The 20,607-nt window shown below is 39.6% G+C and overlaps 1 protein-coding gene and 1 long non-coding RNA gene across 2 annotated transcripts in view; one reads left to right on the forward strand and one right to left on the reverse strand.

The window, feature by feature from the left end:
- The window catches only part of XRN2 (5'-3' exoribonuclease 2), an 86,207-nt gene extending 66,817 nt beyond the window's left edge, over positions 1 to 19,390 (reverse strand). Inside the window, exon 1 of the mRNA XM_038571424.1 lies at positions 19,206 to 19,390. Coding sequence (XP_038427352.1) covers positions 19,206 to 19,280 — 75 coding nt within the window. The 5' untranslated portion in view covers positions 19,281 to 19,390. The remainder of the gene's footprint in view (positions 1 to 19,205) is intronic.
- Positions 1 to 20,607, forward strand: part of LOC111092255 — a 147,100-nt gene that overhangs the window by 72,870 nt on the left and 53,623 nt on the right. The gene's annotated exons all lie outside the window — the stretch shown is intronic.

Here is a 20,607-nt window from a genome sequence, read left to right on the forward strand (position 1 = left end):
CACTACCTAGAAAGTGTAGCATGGAGCAGGGAGGCATGAGGGGTCAGGATGCGTGTGGGGGGGGGGGGAGTGCTAGTTTTTTTTTTGGGGGGGGGAGCATTCCAGGCATTTCCAAACCGATTGTGAATATATTTTCCTCTCAGAATTACTGTAGATATATTCAACATACAAATTATATAAATTCAGAGTTTCTTTCTTCAAGAGTAGATTTTGATGTTCAATAAAGAGTAGATTTTGATACTCAGTCCCTTCAAGAGCCTTGCCAAAGAGAATGCCCAGATGTCTCTCACTGGCTTAAAGAGAGTTCTTTATCAATCAAAGGGAAGATAAAAGGAGAGCTATTCTGAACCCCAAAACCAATTCATTTCAAATATCTTTGGATTATCTTCTGAATTTTCCAAATGATAGACTGAGCATACAATGCAGCTGTTTCTTTCTAACCCAAACCACAATAACAAACAAATATCCACAACTGTGAATATGTGATAGAAAACCAGAATCCGCTGTGGTTGAGAAATCATAAGGGGTACCTGGAAATGTGGAAAACTAGTACATCTGTCAGCCTAAAACACGCAGAGGAGCTCTCCTGCCAAGAAGTGGGAAAACACAAGAGGGCTCCAGGCCCAGAAAGGGACTCAGGGACAGCCTCTGGATGATCCAGCAGCACCAGCAGCACTAACCCAGGAGGGTCAGCCCTCTGCATCCTCCCTCCCTTACCACTCAGGCCCCCCAGGGATGAAGCAAGACAGGAGGCTTGAGGAGGAAAGGTAGCATAGTACCCCAGCTGCTTGGCAGTTTCCCAGAGGAACAAGGAGCACACCTACCCAGAAGGCTGGCAGTAAAGGTAGCTCTGCCCAGCAGGAAGCCCACTCCTCCTCTACTTCATGGAAAAGCAGGCATATATATCCCAAATAGGCAGTCTGAGAAATTATCCTATTTGTGATAAAAGTGCCAAGGAATCAAGTAAGATAAAGAAGATATTTTAAAAAGCAAAGACAGCACAAACAGATAGTGAGCCTGTATAAAAATATACTCCACGGGTTTTAACGTAAACTCCCTCAAAATGAATTTCACAACAACCTACTGTTCTAGTCAATGTTAGAAGGCTCTCTGTCTCCTCAAACATGAGGCAGAAACCACTACTGTTAGTAATGGCCAAGTAGACACATTTCCGTTTAAGCCTGCCTAGTATTTAACAGCAGCACTAGAAAAATCGTGAATCCTACCTGAGGTTCCTCTACAAACAAAGTTCCCACTGTTGAAGTCAAATAGCAAACTCAGAACTCAGTTTTGGATTCCCCTAGTTAGATTTCCTTGAGCCAACTAGTTTGTAGGAGAGAATCAGGGAGGTTAGACAGCTTGGAGGAACCCCCCCTTTAAAAGTTGGAACAAATACCCAATATTAATCTCAGAAACTAATCCCTGGAAGGAACCAGTTTGACTGGATTAGCCTGTAGAGAAATTTATACCCCAGGGCACTGTTAAAAACAACAGAGCAATGGGCCATAATTAGTGGAGTTTAACTGCTAGGTGTGATCAAAGAAAGTGGGAAAGAGCCCTACCTGTACCATAGTCATCTCAGGGTGGCTATAGGCATACCCCAAACTGTACCTCCCTAAAGACAAGATCAAGGCTTAACACAGTGGTAAAGAAACACAGTTCACTATAATAATCTAGCCAGTAACTAAACTAGGAACATATAACAAGCCCTGGAATGAGGAGAGAGAGAGTCGCACACCAGTACTGGGAAGTGCTACAGTGTATTACCTAAAATGCTCTGTTTGCAGCAAAAAAAAAAAACAAAAAAAAAAAAAACCTACTAGGTATACAGAAAAGCAGAAAAGGATAAGCCATACAACAGGAAAAAAACAGGCAACAAAGACTGCCTGTGACCAAATGTCATATTGAACAGACTTTAAAGTAGCTATTACATGTTCATAGAACTAAAAAGAAGTATGTCTAAGGAAATAAAGGAAAGTAAGAGGACAATCTGTTTCAAATAGAGAATGTCAACAAAGATAAAAAGAAAAAATTAGAAAACTCAGATAGATGAATAGACATTACAAAAGCCCCAAAGGGGGGAAAAATAAGAAAACCCGAGAGGAATATGGGACACAATGAAATGCATGCACACACACATAAATGGAATATCTACTGGAAGGAGAGGGAAGAAAGAAAACAAACAAAAAATTCAAGGAAAGAATAGCCAAAAGGCTTCCCAAATGTATTGAAAAACAATAGCCTAAACATGCAGGAAGCTCCAAGAACTCCATGTAAGATAAACATAAAGAGAACCACAGGTGGACACATCAGAGTAAAACTGATGAATGTAAAAGACAATGAGAAACCTTTAAAAGAATCAAGAGGAACGAGTCACTTACAAGGGGATCTCCATGAGATTAGTAGCTGGCTCCTAGCAGAAATAATAGAAGCAAGAGGGTAGCGGAATAACACATATAAAGTGCTGAATGAAAAAATGGTTAGCCAAAAATCTTATACTGAGGAAAGTTACTGATCAAAAATGAAGGTGAAGGGGCACTGGCTGTCTCAGTTGGTAGAGCATGACTCTTGATCTCAGCGTTATGAATTCAAGCCCCATGTTCGATGCAGAGCCTACTTAAAATTTAAAAAAAAAAAAAAAAAAAAGGAAGGTGAAAAAAGACTGCCAGATAACCAAAAATTGAGAGATTTTGTTGACAGCAAACCCAACTTAAAAAAATACTAACAAAAGTTCTTTAGGCTGAAAGTAAATAAACACAATAAAGGTAAATATGCATTTTTTAATTCTTTATTTTCTTAATTGATTTTAAAAACAATTGGATCAAATGATGCTATATAATGTATTACAGTTTATGACACAATGTAATATAAGTGCAATATGTTTCTCAGTAATGGCACAGAGACAGTGGGAGCAAAGTTGTCATGGGCTAAGAAAATTACTATGGATGCTAAAGTAGTAATTATAACACACAGTTGGGTTTGTAATATTAATAAATCCAATATGCATAACAGCAATACCACTGAAAGGTGAAAATGGGAATCAAGTTATATGGCAGCGTAGATTCTATATTTTATTGGAACTAAGCAGGTATGAATCTAAAGGTGGTAAGATGTAGAGCTGATTCTTGAACAACATGGGTTTGAACTACCCAAGTCCACTTATACGTGGATCTTTAAGAGCTGACAGCAAAAGCCTTAAGATATTTATTTACAACTGCCCACCCCAGTCTTCATGGGACCAAACTGAAGGTGTCTGAAGCAAAGGTCCCACCTGCTGCCCTCTGAGTAGCAGAAGAGGCCAGCTAAGGCTGTCAGCAGCCCTCAGGGAGCCCCAGGACTACTTAGGGCTGCAGGTCATCACATGAGCTTATGATTATGAGGTGGCTGGACTGAGTGTCCAGGGCTGGCAGGCGAGAGGCCAGGCCCAAGCCAAGAAATCCACCCAAAAGGTAGGAACGGTGCTGTACAGGGAGCAGCCTTGGGCCTCAATGCCTCTCCTGGGCCAGGCATAAACTCTTCCCCACAACTGTACCCCAGGCCTCTGGCGTCCCAGATGCCAATGCACTCACATGTGGCCACTGTTGTGGATGGCCACAGGCCAGTGGTACATCTGCAGGTAGCTGGTGCAGCTTCTCTGGGATTCTAGGCTACTGCTGCTACCCAAAGGCCTGCCTAGTGGATGCTGCTCCTGAGTTGTAGACATATCACCGTCCATGGGCCAGGTCCACATATATGCAGATTTTTTTTTTTTTTTTTTTTTTTTTTTTAGCAAATACAGGTATCCTACTGTAAATGTGTTTCTCTTCCTTATGTTTTTTATTAACATTTTTTCCTCTAGCTTACTTTACTGTAAGAATACGGTATATAATATATAGACAAAGTAGTTAAGTGTTGGGGAATCAAAAGTTTATAGGCAGATTTTAAACTGTGTGGGGGTCAGTAACTCTAACCCCCATGCTGCTCAAGAGTCAACAGTATTTGGTAAACCCTAGAGCAACCACTCAAAAAAACACTCAAAGACATATAGTGAAAAAAAAGGTCAGCAATGAAATTAAAGTTCTACATTATAAAATACATACAGAGAACAGAAAATTAACAGCAGATATAAATCACCAACATTAAATGTGGGGATGCCTGGGTGGCTCAGCAGTTAAGCCACCTTCATCTATCTGCCTTTGGCTCATGGTGTGATCCCTGGATCTGGGATAGAGTTCCGCATCGGGCTCCCTGCAGAGAGCCTCCTCCTCCCTCTGCCTATGTCTCTGCCTCTCCTTCTCTGTGTCTCTAATGAATAAATAAATCTTTTAAAAGATATATCAAATATAAATGGATTAAAAATCCAATAAAAAATCAAAGGTTGAAAAAAAAGATTAAACTAAGATTTAAAAAAAAGATCCAACTATTCGTTGTATACAGGGGACATGTTTGTGACACAAATATAGAAAGTAAAAGTAAATTGACAGGAATACAATGCAACAGCAACCACAAAAAAGCTAGAATTATTATACCAATATCAGACAAAATATACTTTAAAACAAAGAAGTACCAGAAATGGTATTTTTTTAATAAGATGACCAACCCATTAAATAAGTCTAATGATTAAAAACATACATGCACCTGATAGCAGAGTATCAAGATATATGAAGCTCTTCAGAGTCAGCGCAAGAAAGGAAATGATAAAGATTAAAGCAGGAAGAAATGAAATGAACTAAAAAGAACCAATAGAACAGATCAATAAATCCAGGAGCAGGTTCTTTGAAAAGATAAATAAAAGTGATAAACGGTAAGCCAGACTCACCAAGAAAAAAAGAGAGGACCAAATAAATAAAAACAGAAATGAGGAAGGAAAAATAAAAACCAACATCACATACACAGGATTATAGAGAATAGTGAAAATTTTTATCCTGACAAATTGCACAACCCAGAAGAAATTGGTAAATTTGTAGAAACACATAAACTGCCAGAACTGAATCTGGAAGAAATAGAAAATTTGAGCAGACTGATTTTTTTTTTTAAGATTTCATTAATTTATTCATGAAAGACACAGAGAGGCAGAGGCATAGGCAGAGGAAAAGCAGCCTCCCTGTAGGGGATCCCTGGACCCTGGGATCACGACCCAAGCCAAAGGCAGATATCAAAGGCAGATGCTCAACCACTGAGCTACCCAGGTGTTCCCTAAACAAACTGATTACTAGCAATGAAACTGAATCACTGGGTAGCTCAGTTGGTCAAGTGTCCAACTCTTGATTTAGGCTTAGGTCATGATCTCAGGGTTTTGAGATCTATGCTGGGCATGGAGTTTGCTTAAGATTCTCTCTCCTCTCCCTGTGCCCCTCCCTTCCCCCCATACTTATACCCCCCCCCGCCATATATTTTTTTTAATTTTTATTTATGATAGTCACACACAGAGAAAGAGAGAGGCAGAGAGACACAGGCAGAGGGAGAAGCAGGCTCCATGCACCGGCAGCCCGACGTGGGACTCGATCTCGGGTCCCCAGGATCGCGCCCTAGGCCAAAGGCAGGCGCCAAACCGCTGCGCCACCCAGGGATTCCCCGCCCCCCCCCATATTTAAAGGAGAGTTAACACCTATATTTCTCAAACTATTCCAAAACATAGAAGAGGAGGGAAAGCTCCCAAATTTATTCCAGGAGGCCAGCATAACCCTGATACCAAAAGCAGATAAAAGCACTACCAAAAATAAAACTACAGGCCAGTATCTCTGATGAACATAGATGCATATATCCTCAACAAAATATTAGCACACTGAACCCAAGAATACATCTAAAAACTCATTCACCATGATCAAATGGGATTTATTCATAATTCATGAATTCATAATTCAAATTCATACTCCTATTCATCAATCAATATATCACATTAACAAGAGAAAGGATATAAATCATACGATCATTTCAATAGATGCAGAAAAAGAACCTAATAAAGCATAACACCTATTCATGATAAAAAAAAAAAACCACCCAACAGTATAGATTTAAAGAGAATACATCCCCACACAACATATGAGGGTGCCTGGGTTGCTCAGGGGGTTAAGCGTCCAATTCTTAATTTTGGCTCGTCATGATCTCCAGGTCTTGAGACCAAGCTCTGCATTGGTCTCAGAGCTCAATGGGGAGGCTGCTTGGGATTCTCTCTCACTCTCTCTGCCCTTCCCGCCTCAAATAAATAAATCTTTAAAAAATAAAAAATGTCACAACATAGTCAACAATGAAAACCTGAAAGCTTTTCTTCTAAGATCAGGAACAAGACAAGATGTCCACTCGTAACACTTTTATTCAACATGACACTGGAAGTCCTAGCCAGAGCAATCAGACAAGAAAAATAAAAGACATCCACATTGGTAAAACTATTACTATTTGCAGATGATATTATACTATACATATAAAACCCTACATACTCCACCAAAAAAAAAAAAAAAAACCTACTAGAACTGATAAATGAATTCAGTAGAGCCACAGGATACAAAATTAATATACCGAAATCCATTGCATTTCTTTTTTTTTTTCCCCACTGCATTTCTATACACAAATAATGAAGTAGCTGAAAGAGGAATTAAAAAAAAAAACAAAAACAAAAAACCTCATTTACAGGTGCACCCAAAAAAGTAAATTCCCTAGGAATAAACCTAACCAAGAAGGTGAAAGAACTGTGCTCTAAAAACTATAAGAGGGATGCCTGAGTGGCTTAGTGGTTGAGTGTCTGCCTTCAGCTCAGGACGTGATCCTGGGGTCCTGGGATCAAGTCCCACATTGGGCTCCCTGCATGGAGCCTGCTTCTTCCTCTGTGTCTCTGCCTCTCTGTGTCTCTTATGAATAAATAAATAAAATCTTTAAAAAATAAAATTAAATCTACAAAACACTTAAGAAACTGAAGATGACACAAATATTCTATGCTCATGGACTGAGAAAACCAATATTGTTAAAATGCCCATAAGTATCCAAAGCAATCTACAAGATTTAATGCAATCCCTATCAAAATACCAACACCACTTCAGAACAAGTAATGCTAAAGTGTGTATGCAATCACAAAAGACTCCAAATAGCCAACGCAATTTTGATATAGAACAAGACTTCAAGTATCACAATCACAGGTTTCAAGATGTACTACAAAGCTGCAGTGATCAAAAGAGTATGGTATTGGCTCACAAAAAAAGACAGATCAGTGGAACAAGATAGAGTCCAGAAGTAAACCCATGCATATATGGTCAATTAATCTATGACAAAGAAGGCAAGACTAAACAATGGGGAAAAGACAGTCTCTTCAACAAATGGTGTTGGGAAAACTGGACAGCTGCATATAAAAAATGAAAAATGAAACTGGAACCACTTTGTTACACTATGCACAAAAATAAACTCAAAATGGATTAACAAAGGACCTAAATGTGAGATCTGAAACCATAAAACTCCTAAAAGAAAACACTGCAATAATTCTTTGACACTGGCTATAGAAATAGTTTTCTAGATAGGCCCGGTAGGCAAGGTAAACAAAATTAAATTACTGGGATTATATCAAAATAAATGTTTGCACTTGCACAGTGAAGGAAAACATCAACAAAAACAAAAGGACAACCTACTATAGAAGATATTTTCAAATGATTTGTCCTATAAGGGGTTAATATCCAAAACATATAAAGAACTTAGACAACTTAACACAAAAAAACCCAAATAATCCATTTTTTTTTTTTTATGATAGTCACAGAGACAGAGAGAGAGAGAGAGAGAGAGAGAGAGGCAGAGACACAGGCAGAGGAAGAAGCAGGCTCCATGCACTGGAAGCCCGACTTGGGATTAGATCCCGGGTCTCCAGGATCGCACCCTGGGCCAAAGGCAGGCGCTAAACCGCTGCGCCACCCAGGGATCCCAATAATCCAATTTTTAAATGGGCAAAGGACCTGAATAGATACTTTTCCAAAGAAGACATACAAATGGCAAACAGACACAGGAAAAGATGCTCGACACTACGAATTACCAGAAAAATGCAAATTAAAACCACAATGAGATATTCCATAGCTGTAAGAATGTCTAAAATCAACAACACAAGAAATAACAAATTTTGGTCATGATGTGAAGTAAAAGCAATCCTTGTGTACTGCTGGTGAATGCAAATTGGTGCAGCCACTGTGGAAAACTGTATGGAGGTTTCTCAAAAAATTTAAAACAGAAACCATATAATCTAGTTAATTCCACTACAAGGTACTGACACAAAGAAAGCAGAAACACTAACTCAAAAAGATGCGTATCCCTATGTTTACTGCAGCATTACTTACAATAGCCAAGATATGGAAGTGACCCAAATGTCCATCCAGAGATGAATGGATAAGGTGTGGTACATACACACTCACACCACACACACACACACACACACACACACACACACACCCTGGGATATTACTCAGCCATTAAAAGGAATGAGATCTTGCCATTTTCAACATGATGGACCTATAGGATATAATGTCAAGTGAAACAGACACTGAAAGGTAAGTACCATATGATTTCACTCATACGAGGAGTTTTAGAAACAGAACAAAAGACAAAAAGACAAAAAACAGACTCTTACATACAGAGAACAAACTGGTAATGGCCAGAGGGGAGAGGAGTGAGGGGATGGCTCAAATGTATAAAGGAGATTTAGAATGCATTTATCCTGATGTGCACTAATGTATAGAATTGTTGAATCATACTGTACACCTGAAACTAATACTGTGTGTACACCTAAATAGCAATAGTTGCTAATTATACTTGAACAAAAAAAAAGCTGTTGTAAAATAATTTTTAAATACACAATGCTTTTAATAAATGACAGAAATGAAAAAAAAAAGACAATTCAACAGTAATAGGTAGAGGCTTCAATACTCCACCTCTATTAATGAGTAAAACTAGACTGAAGATTAGTAAGCAGATAGGAGACATAAAAAACACTGTCAACCAAGAGATCTAACAGACTTCTATAGAACAATCTCTCTAATAACAGAATATACATTCTCAATTGCATATGGAACATTTTCCAGGAGACCAAACATCGCATCCCACATCGGGCTCCCTGCATGGAACCTTCTTCTCCCTCTGCCTGTGTCCTTGCCCCTCTCTGTGTGTCTCTCATGAATAAATAAAGTCTTTACAAAAAATTTAAAAATTAAAAAAATAAGAACTGTGCATGCATGTATACACCTTAAGACAGTAGAAAAATAGCAAATTAAACCCAAAGCCAGCAGAAGAAAGAAATAACAGAGGAAAAAGTAATAAAATAGAAAATAATGAGAAAAAACATATGAGATCAAAAATTGATTCTTTCAAAAGATCAACAAACCTTTAGTCAGTTTGACCTAGAAAAGGGAAGATTCAAATTATTAGAATCAAAAACAAAAGAGAGGGCAATACTGTCAACTTTATAGAAACAAAAAGGATCATGAATACTACACCAACAAATTAAAGATAACTTAGATGAAATATACAAATTAACAGAAAGACAAACTAGAGAACTGACAAATAATAATCTGAATAATCCTATATGAGGCATAAACCAGTAACAAAAAAAGCTATCCACAAAGAAAACCCCAAGCCTAAAATAAAATGGTTTTACCCCACTAAATTCTACCAAACATGCAAAGAAGAATTAACATCAATTCTTTTTTTTTTTTAACATCAATTCTTTACAAATTTTTCCCAAAAAAGGGGGAACACTTTCCAACACATTTTATGAGACCAATATTAGCCTGATAATCAGAACCAGACAAAGATGTCAAAAGAAAACAAAACTACAGACTCTCTTATGCATAGGGATGTAAAAATCCTCAACAAAATACCAGCAGACTGAATCCGGCAATACATGAAAGGAATTATACAGCATGACCAAGTGGGATTTATCCTAGCAATGCAAAGTTGGTTTAACACATATAAAAAAAAATCAATTAATGCAATACATCACATGAATAGAAAGACAAAAATCACATGACCATATCAATAGATGTAGAAAAAGCATTTGAAAAAATCCAACACCCTTTCATGATAAAAACAAAAACCAAATAACCACACAACCCCTCAACGAAAAAACCCAGTTAACATCATACTTAATGGTGCTGAAGTAGATGGTTTTCCTTTAAGGCCAAAATAAGACAAAGATGTCTATCCTTTGCCATTTCTGTTCTAAATTGTCATGGAGGTTCTACCCAGGGCAATTAAGCAAGAGAAGGAAATAAAAAGCATCTATATTGGAAAGGAGGAAGTAAAACTATATTTGCATGATGTGATCTTGTATACAGAAAATCCCAAGGAATCCACTAAAAGACTATTAGAATATATGAGTTTGACAAGGTTGTAGGATACAAGATCAATATTAAAAAAAAATTAATTTCTATACACTTGCAGTGAACAATTCAAAAATAAGAAAGCAATTCCACTCATGACAGTATCCAAAAACCAGAACTAAAATTAATCAAAGAAATGTAAAATCTATACACTGAAGTAGATTGTAAAATTCATATGGAATTGCAAGGAAATCAGAACATACAAAATAATCCTCAGAAAAGAATACACTGGAGGACTTATACTCCCTGATTTCAAAACTTACTGCAAAGCAATGGTAATCAAGACAGTATGGTACTGGTACAGGATAAATACATATATCTTTTTATCTTTTTTTTATTTTTATTTATTTATGATAGTCACAGAGAGAGAGAGAGAGAGAGAGAGAGAGAGAGGCAGAGACATAGGCAGAGGGAGAAGCAGGCTCCATGCACCGGGAGCCCGACTTGGGATTCGATCCCGGGTCTCCAGGATCGCACCCTGGGCCAAAGGCAGGCGCTAAACCACAGCGCCACCCAGGGATCCCAATACATATATCAAAAGAATAGAAATGAGATACCAGAAATAAACCCATACGCTTATAGTCAACTGATTTTTCATTAGGGTGTCAAGACCATTCAATTAGGAAAGAACAGTTTCCAACAAATAGTGCTGTAACAATTGAGAAGCCACACACCAAATGAAGTTGGACCCTAACCTCACATCATATGCAAAAGTTTACTCAAAATGAATCATGCACCCAAATTTAAGAGCTAACAATATACAACGCTCAGGAGAAAACACAGGCATAAATCTTCATGATGTTGGATTCTTAGCTGTGACACCAAAAGCACAAGCAACTAAAGAAAAAATATAAATTAGATTTTATCATAAAAATTAAGAACTTCATGCTTCACAGGACACTGCCAAGAAAGTGGAAAGATGGGGATTCCTGGGTGGCTCAGTGGTTTAGCACCTGCCTTTGGCCCAGGGCGCGATCCTTGAGTCCCGGAATCGGGTTCCGCGTAGGGCTCCCAGCATGAAGCCTGCTTCTCCCTCTGCCTGTGTCTTCTGCCCCCCCCCCTTGTCTCTATCATGAATGAATAAATAAATAAATCTTTAAAAAAAAAAAAAGTGGAAAGACATCAAAAATAGGGGAAAAAATTTACAATTCACGTATCTTTTAAAGGGCTTGTATTCAGAATATTTACATTATAAAAACTCTTACTGTTCAATAAAAGGACAACCCAATTTAAAAACAGGCAGGGGAGGGGAGATCCTGGATGGCTCTGGGATCCCTGGATGGCTCAGCGGGTTACAGCCTGCCTTTGGCCCAGGGCGTGATCCTGGAGTCCCGGAATTGAGTGGAATTGAGTCCCACATCAGGCTCCCAGCATGGGAACCTGCTTCTGCGCGCTCTCTCTCTCTCTCTCTCTCTCCCTCTCTCTGTGTCTCTCATGAATGAATAAAGTCTTTAAAATAAAATATTAAAAAAAAAAAAAACAGGCAGGGGCACCTAAGTGGTTGAGCCTCTGTCTGCCTTTGGCTCAAGTCGTGATCCTGGAGTCCTTGGGAGTCCTGGGATGGAGTTTCACATCAGGCTAACCACCACAGGGAGCCTGCTTCTCCGTCTGCCTATGTCTCTGCCCCTCTCTCTATGTCTCTCATGAATAAATAAAATTTTTAAAAAAATAAATTAAAAAAAAAAAGGCAAAGAATATGAATAGACATTTCTCCAAAAAAGATAAACAAATTGGCAATAAGCACGTGAAAAAAGATGCTCAGTATAATTTAGTCCTAAGGGAAATGCAACTCAAAACTACAATGAGATACCACTTCACACTCACTAGGATGGTTAAAATTAAAAAGTCAGGTAACAAGTGTTAGCAAGAATATGGAGAAACTAGAACTCTGAAACACTGCTAGTGGGAATTTAAATGTTGCAGCCACTTTGGAAAACAGTCTGGCAGTTCTTCAAATAATCAAATACAGAGTTCCCACGTAATAGAGAAATTCCACTTCTAGGTATATACCCAGGAAGTGAAAACATGCCCACACAGAAACCTATATGAATGTAGCACCATTACTCATAACAGTCAAAAGGTGCAAACAACCCAAAAGTCTATCAACGCACAAATGGATAAACAAAATGTGGTATATCCACACAATGAAGCATTATTTAGCCATAAAAAGAATGAAGTACTGATGCCTGCTACAACATGAATGTACCTTGAAAACATAAAGAAGCCAGCCAGAGAAAATCACAGACTATATGATTCAATTCACAGAAAAGTCACAATAGAGAAATCTACAGAGACAGAAAGTAAATTAGTGGTTGCTTATGGACAGGGATAGCACGGGCAAGGGAGTGGGTTGGTAGCCACAGGGTATAGGTTTCTTTGTGCAGTGATGAAAATATTCTAAAGCTGACTGTGGTGATGGTTGCCCGCATCCATGAATATATAAAAAACCACCGAATTATAGACTTTAAATGAGTGAGCTGTATGGTACATGAATCATATATCTCAATAAAGCCACCTAAAAATATAGTAACCATCTCCCTCCAAAATATTACACTGATCAAAACTGAATGCAGAATCAGGGACCAAAAGCCTCCTTGTATGGTACTGTCCTTCCTGCCCTTAGAATAGTGCCTGGCATAAAAGAGTAATCAAATAGAAGAAAGGGAAAAATAGCAGGGTAGGAAACCTGGATTTCACTACATAAAAACAGAGCACTATCTAACACTACCACAATGTTACCAAGAGTTAGACACAAATATATCCCCACTTTTACTTGGATATACAAATTCCTGAAACTTAATTAAGTGATGAAGTTCTGAAATACCAAGTGTCTATGTAAAGTAAAGCAATGTTTGAAGCACTTAACTTGTATTAATTGATTTAATTCACACAACTACTCTGTGTGGCATATATGCCACTGATCTTCATTATTCATGAATTCCACAGTCAATAATTCACCTACTTACTAGAAATATTTTGGTAGCCCCCAAATCAGTATCTGTAGCACCCTCACAGTAATTCACAAACATGATCAGAGCAGTGAAAAATCTGAGTCCACCAACATTCACACTCCCAGCTGAGGTCAAAAAAGTCAACACTCTGCCTTGTTTTCAGCTCTCACACAGAAATAACCAGAGGACAGAGACTGTAGGGAGCAGTGCAGTGTAACACAAAAAGCACTAGTTCTTTAGAGTTTAAGGCATTTTTCTTAATAGAAAGTTAACAAAGAGAGGACTATATAAGCCAAGGATACAAAGCAAAGAAAGTAATCGATGAATGAACAAAAAGTAGTTTAAAAGGTCAAAAGAAGAGATAAAAGAAAATCATAATACTCCATGCAAAAGAATTGGAAAATGGAAACAGATGTGACTGAAAATAATATTACAGATTATATATAATGTAAATAAATTTAAATCTAACCATACCAATACTCACCTGAAAGGCAAATGTTCTAAATGTAAGCAGGGGCTTACAAGGCAGAGATTAGGAAAACAGTTTGGCAATTCCTCAGAAAGGTAAACAGAATTATCACAAAGTCCAGCAATTCCACTCATAAGAACATATTCCAAAGAACTGAAAGCAGGGGCCACTCATAGGTATATAACCTAAGCAATGATATAGATGCAAGTAATTGTACACCAAGGTTCACAGCAGCATTATTCACATAGTCAAAAGGTAAAAATAACCCAAGTGTCCAAACAAAATGTGATATATACATACAATGGGATAGTATTAGCCTTAAAAGGGGATGAAATTCTGATACATGCAAACATGGATAAGTCTTGAAAACATGCTAGGTGATAAACCAGCCAGAAAATGACACATGTATGATTCCACTATATTAGGTACCAAAAATAGGCAAATCCATAAGACAGAAAAAGTAGCAGATGAGGGAAAAGAGAGAATTATTGTTCAATGGGTAGAGTCTGGGATGAGGAAAAAGTTCTAGAAACAAATAATAGTAATGGTTTCACAGTACTATGAATGTACTTAACGTCACTGAATTCTACACTTAAAAATGGCAAACTTTTCGTTATGCATATTTTGCCACAAAAAAAGGCAAGAGATCATCAAACAGTATAAAAAAAACAAGACCCAATTGTATGCTACCTATGAAAACACTTTAAATATATAAACACGAAAATACTAAAAGAATGGAAATAGGCCATGTTACCCTAGAGTCAGAAGATCTGACTATCTCAATATTGAACAAAGCAGATTTCAGAGCAAAGGGACAAGGAAGCCACTGATTAAAAAAATAATTCTTTAAAAAGATTTTATTTATTTGAGAGACAGTGAGTGAGGGAGAGACAGAATTCCAAGCAGACTCCATGCTGAGCACAGAGCCAACCGGATGCAAGGCTTGATCCCATGACTTAACATCACAACCCGAGCCAAAACCGAGTCAGAGGCTCAACCTGGGTGACTCACGTGCCCCTTCAAAATGTTAATTTTATAATGACAAAGGAGCATACTCTTCAAGAAAACATAAAAATTCTAAGCATTTATGTAACTTATACAAGACCTACAAAATGCTAGGAAGCAAAAACCAAAAGAACTGAAACAACAGATGAATCCAAATAATAATATGTAACAAATCTCCACACCCTTATTAGTAAATAATACAAAGAAAGGACAAAGAAACAAAATCACTAAGTGTTGTTCAAGTCTTCCATGTTCTATCAACTAACATAGCATTTATAGAACACTCCACTCAACAACAGAATTTATATCTCTTAATGCAATATTACATTTACCAACATCATATTCTGGGTCATAAAACAAATCAGGTAAACTTTAAAAAGATTCAAATTATCTGAAGTATGTCCTCTGAAAATGAACTATATTAGAAATCAGTAACAAAAGAATGTCTAAAATCCCCATATTTGAAAATTAAGTAAGTTATAAATAACCAATGGGCCAAAGAAGTCAGAGTCTACAAGAAAGTATTTCTTACTGAATGAAAACGAAAACATAGGGCAGCCCTGGTAGCTCAGCGGTTTAGCACTGCCTTCAGCCTGGGTTGTGATCTTGGAGACCCAGGATCGAGTCCCACATCGGGCTCACTGCATGGAGCCTGCTTCTCCCTCTGCCTGTGTCTCTGCCTCTCTCTCTGTCTCTGACTCTGTCTCTCTCTCTCGTGCTCTGTGTCTCTCATTAATTAATTAATTAATAATTAATAATAATTAATTAATTAATCTTCTAAAAAAAAGAAAAGAAAACAAAAACATAATGGGACGGCTGGGTGGCTCAGCAGTTGAGCGTCTACCTTTGGCTCAGGGTGTGATCCCAGAGTCCCAGGAAAAAGTCCCACATCAGACTCTGCATGGAACCTGCTTCTCCTCCCTCTTGCTACGTCTCTGCCTCTCTCTGTGTCTTTCTCATGAATAAATAAATAAAATCTTAAAAAGAAAAAAAAAAAAGGAAAACACAACGTCAAAATTTGTGGGATGTAATTGAGGCAGTAGTAGCAGGCATTCCAAACCTACATGAGAAGAAACAATATATCAAAGCAATGACCTCAGCCGCCAGTATAAGAAAAGCAGCTAAACCCAGAGTATAAGAAATAACAAAAATAAAAGTCAATAAAAAAAGATCCACAGAAAAAAAAGGAAAAAAAATTAATGAAATCAAAAGCTAATTCTTTTGAGATCAGTCTAGCTAGACTGATAATGAAACAAAAAAGAAAAATTAGTAGTAGGAATCAGAAAGATGACATCACTACATTTTCTATTGAGAGTAAAAGCATAATAAAGAATCCTATGAACAACTTTATATCAACAAATTTGACTACTCAGATGAAATGGACAAAATCATTGAAACACACACTCATTAAAAAAAGAAAAAAGAAAATAACCTAAATAGCTCCATGTCCACTTAAAGAAACTGAATTTACAGCTAAAAGAATCCTTCCAAAAAGACTCCAGTCCAGGCTCAGATAGCTTCTCTTGTGAATTCTACCAAATACTTAAGGAAGGCATAATATCTATTCAACACCAACTTTTCCACAACCCTGAAGAGGAGATAGATACTACAACTCAATCTGACATCAAGATTACTCTGATACCTAAAGTGGACAAAGACCTAAGAACATTGGAAGACAATTATCCCCTTTTGAGCATAAAGGTAAAAATTTTCAAGAAAACTTTAGCAAATTGAATCCAACAGTACATAAAAACAATACATCATGATCAAGTAGGATTTATCCAAGGTGGGTTTAACACTTAAAAAAAAAAAAAAATCAACGTAAGGGCACCTGGGTGGCTCAGTCCATTAAGCAGCTGACTCTTGATTTTGATTCATGTCATGATCTCACAGTTGTGAGATCCAGTCCCAAGTTGGGCTCTGCACTAGGCATGGAGCCTGCTTAGGGATTCTCTCTCTCCCTGCCCTCCTTTAAACTTTTTCCTGTCTCAAAAAGGGGAGAGGGGACAGAAGATCTGAACAGACCTCTCACTCAAGAAGATATACGGAAGGCAAATAAGCACCTTAAAAGATGCCCCGTATCATTTGTCACTAGGGAAACGCAAATTAAAATGAGATAAAACTATATTAGAAGGACTAAAACTGAAAATATTAACCATACCAGGTGTTGACAAGGAAACAGAGCAACTAGAACTCTGGTAAACTACTAGTGGCAATGTAAAATTGTACAACCACTTGGGAAAACAGTCTGGCAAGCTTTCCTGCTGAAATAACCACACACCTACCATACAATTCAATCACTTCACTCCTAGGTATTTTCTCTAAAGAAATGAAAGCATAGAACAATACTTGGTACATGTTCAACACTAAATAAGCGTGTTGGTTAAATGTATTTTCAAACTCAAACTACGCTTACCTAATGATCATTCATGTTTACAAGGCTAGAACGGACCCAGAAAGCTCACATCCCACATAGCACTTCTTAAAAACTCCTCTGAAAGTAAAAACCAAGGATTAAGCCAAAAAAAAAAAAAAAAAATGATCACAGTCCATCCAACTGAACGGAAAGAATTGTTAGAAACCTCAAGCAGCAGCTTTTCAGCAAGCCTAAATAACCAGGTTTGACAGCAACAGAAAAAAAAAAAAAAAACTTCAAGAAGCAGTCTCCAAGGTGAAAGTAGACTTGATAGAATACCTGAGACAACAGGGAGTTTGGATGGGGAACCATGTAAAGTGGAAGAGAACACCAACACTAAGAAAAAGACAAAAGTAGCACATAACATGAATCAGAATTGTAACGATAACTGAGAATATCATTTGATTTTTTTCTGTTTTTTTTTTTTTTTTTTTTTAAGATTTTATTTATTAGGGAGCGAGAGAGACAGACATTACAAGTGGAGGAAAGGGCAGAGGGACAAGCAGACTCCTTGAAGAGTATGGATCTTCACGCAGGGCTCGATCCCAGGCCCCCATGATCACGACCTGAGCCAAAATCAGACACTTAACTGACTGAGCCACCCAGATGCCCCTAAATTTTTTGGCTTTTAAAACGAACCAGTGTCACCAACACTGTGCCTGACAATTTAATTTTTGATGCCAACAAGGGAAAAGTGTAGCTGACAAGTTGGGTGAAGAGTAACCGCAGCTGGAGTAGAAAAGCTAATACCTAAGCTTTGACAGTGAAAAGTCAGGGATTCTTTATATAGGAGATACAATAAAAAATAAAAGGCATCTTACCAATTTTACCCTTCGAAGAAATAAAGATAGTGATGTACTATTATTAGGAGGATGGGGGGGAGGGTTGCATAAGTGACTAAATCCTCTTCTATCATAGCTGGAATTCCATAGCTAGATCCAAAACCAGTAAATCAGGTATAAACATGATATTCAGAGACAGAAACAAAACAGAAGTGGTTATCACTAGAAAGTAAAAATGGAAATGAGATATAAGATCTCATTATTATTACAAGATGTAATAAAGTCTGATATGTTTTCAAAAACAAAAGAAATGAGCATTCAGATAAATAGTTTCTCTTTATTAAAAGCACAAGGAATACTGGGAATGCCATCACAAGGCTTTCGATTCCTCCTTGTATAGCAAATAAGCAAAAATCAAAATCTCACCAGCTTTAACAAAAGAACCAAGTTTTCACAGTGACGGCTGGGTACTTCCTTCAAAAACAAAGGTGTGGGAGGCAGGATATGCGCTCGAACCTTCACAATCCGAAAATTCTAATAACTAAGAGTACAAAGCCGAACTCGGATTGGAAACACGGAAGCGATAAATGCAAAACCGAAGAATGGGCAAAAGTCTACACGTGCATTAACAACAGAAAGTGTATTCTTAGAGTGCATCCAGGAATTCCGCACATTTTAGCAAGCAGGCTGTCCGACAGCAGGGCACCCCGACTTCTCTCGTCCTAGACGTTTCTGCGGGGCTGCTTTCGCCGTAAGATGTTAACTACAGCAAGAAACGGCCTCTCACACTGGGAGAAAACCCCTCCGGCACGGACAGGCAACAACGCGAAGCTCGCCGCCGGATACTGCTTTCAAGGCTGTTAAGGGCCAGGATCAGCCCCTGCAACCCTAATTCGGCCAAGTCAGCGGAGCGGCCGGGAGGAGCTCCGCAGACTTAAGTCTCCCGAAACCCGACCGCGCGGGGCCTGGAGGAAACAAAGCCGTGGGCGGGGCCTTCTGGTCCCGGAAAAAGCGGGCAAGGGAGGTACAGCCCTCAAGTGAGTTGGTACCGGGTAGGCCCTCGCCCCGCCCGCTTTTCCCGGCCCCGACTCCGTGTACCGCCGCCCAGCAGTGGGTCGGGCCACCCCAGCCCGCGGGGCCGAGCGGGCGGCGACGGACCCCGCGCGATGCCCTCCGGGCAGGCGGTGAGCGCCGAGGGCCGCGGCCTAGACGCGCCGGAGCGCCAGGCCGCGGCCGGGAGACCGTCAGGCGCCTCCTCACCTTCTCTTCCACGCAGTTGACAATGATGGACGGGTACTTGCGGCTGAGCCACCGAAAGAAAGCCGGGACTCCCATTGCAGCTGCCCAGTTGGAGGCGGCGGCCCGGCCGGCGGACGAACGTAACCGGAGAGACAAGCGGGAGCGGCGGGCCGCGGGCACCGGCACTTCCTCCCACGTGCGCGCCGGCGACAGGAAGTGACGTCACGCCCACGCCGTCGCGGTCGGTGACCTCCCGGGGGCGGGGCTCGGCCGCCGGCGGGGTGGGCGGCCCGCGGCGTGCGGGGTCCGGCCCAGTCCGCGCCCCGGCGCGTCTGAGTGGTGCGGCCCCGCGCGGTTCCTCGCCGCGGCTCCCCTAGGTTGCGCAGTGCTGCGCCCAGCAGTTTTCCGCGGAGCCCTGGGCGGGGTGCATCACCTGTGTCTCGCCGGGCGCAGTTCCCAAAACCAGAGCGTCTAACCCCGCTCGTTGTTTCTGCTTCCTCGGTCCTCTCGGTTTTGTGACACTGTATGTACCTGGACTGTTAAAAGGAGCACATTAGATATTTTGCTCCCACGGTATTTGGTCGCACACGAGTTCACTCTCCATACTGAAGAAATAGAACCTAGCCGGCGTTTAGCGTTTAATTCAGTTTTCCGGCTACATTTATAATTGCTGGTACCCAGTTGGCTGGGCGTTTACGGTGCGCGAAAGCACTGGGTAAGGGATTGTCTCATTTAATCGTCGCTCGAGCCTTAAGGTGCGATTACATCTTGATGTAACAGATGAGAAAGTCGGGTTCTAGGGGGATTTAGTCACTTGTTTATTCGCGCAGCTTGTGTTTCAGTCCAACTAAAGATCACTGAATCCTCTATCCTTGCACTAACAGGATACTTTTATCCTTTGTTTTGTGGTGGCTTCAAATAGATTTTTCCAGAGCGTAAAAAGAGAGGTCTGAAAGAGGAGGTACTTATGTCCATTTGCTCAAGCTTGGAAGCCTCTTTTCCTGGAATCCCCTCTGGGCTTGACAAATCACACTCAATCCTAAAGGCTCACCTCAAGAGGCCTCTGAAAGTATTTCTCCTTGCCACCTGGCATGCAATATGCATTGCCCCCCTCCTCTGTCATCTGATGCCATTTTGTTTAAACTTGGTGTCGAAATTAGAGAAACGGTTATCCCATAGTTAACCTAAGGACAGCTGAAACTATTAGTGTCTGGGGTAAAAACCCCTCATTTCTCCTGGAAACGGTTCCTCCTCAAGTATTTGGTCTCCTTGGGAGGTGTTATGTTCTTACAGGAAGCTGGGTGACTTGGGCCATTACTTAATGGCCTTCCCCATGGTGCAAGAAATGAGGAGAGCAAGAGCTCATGGAGCAGAAATGAGGAGAATTTAGAAGTATCGGAAATTAGCAGGAATATTGAACCAA

Source organism: Canis lupus, chromosome 24 (assembly GCF_011100685.1).
Source record: "Canis lupus familiaris isolate Mischka breed German Shepherd chromosome 24, alternate assembly UU_Cfam_GSD_1.0, whole genome shotgun sequence".
Taxonomy (NCBI): domain Eukaryota; kingdom Metazoa; phylum Chordata; class Mammalia; order Carnivora; family Canidae; genus Canis; species Canis lupus.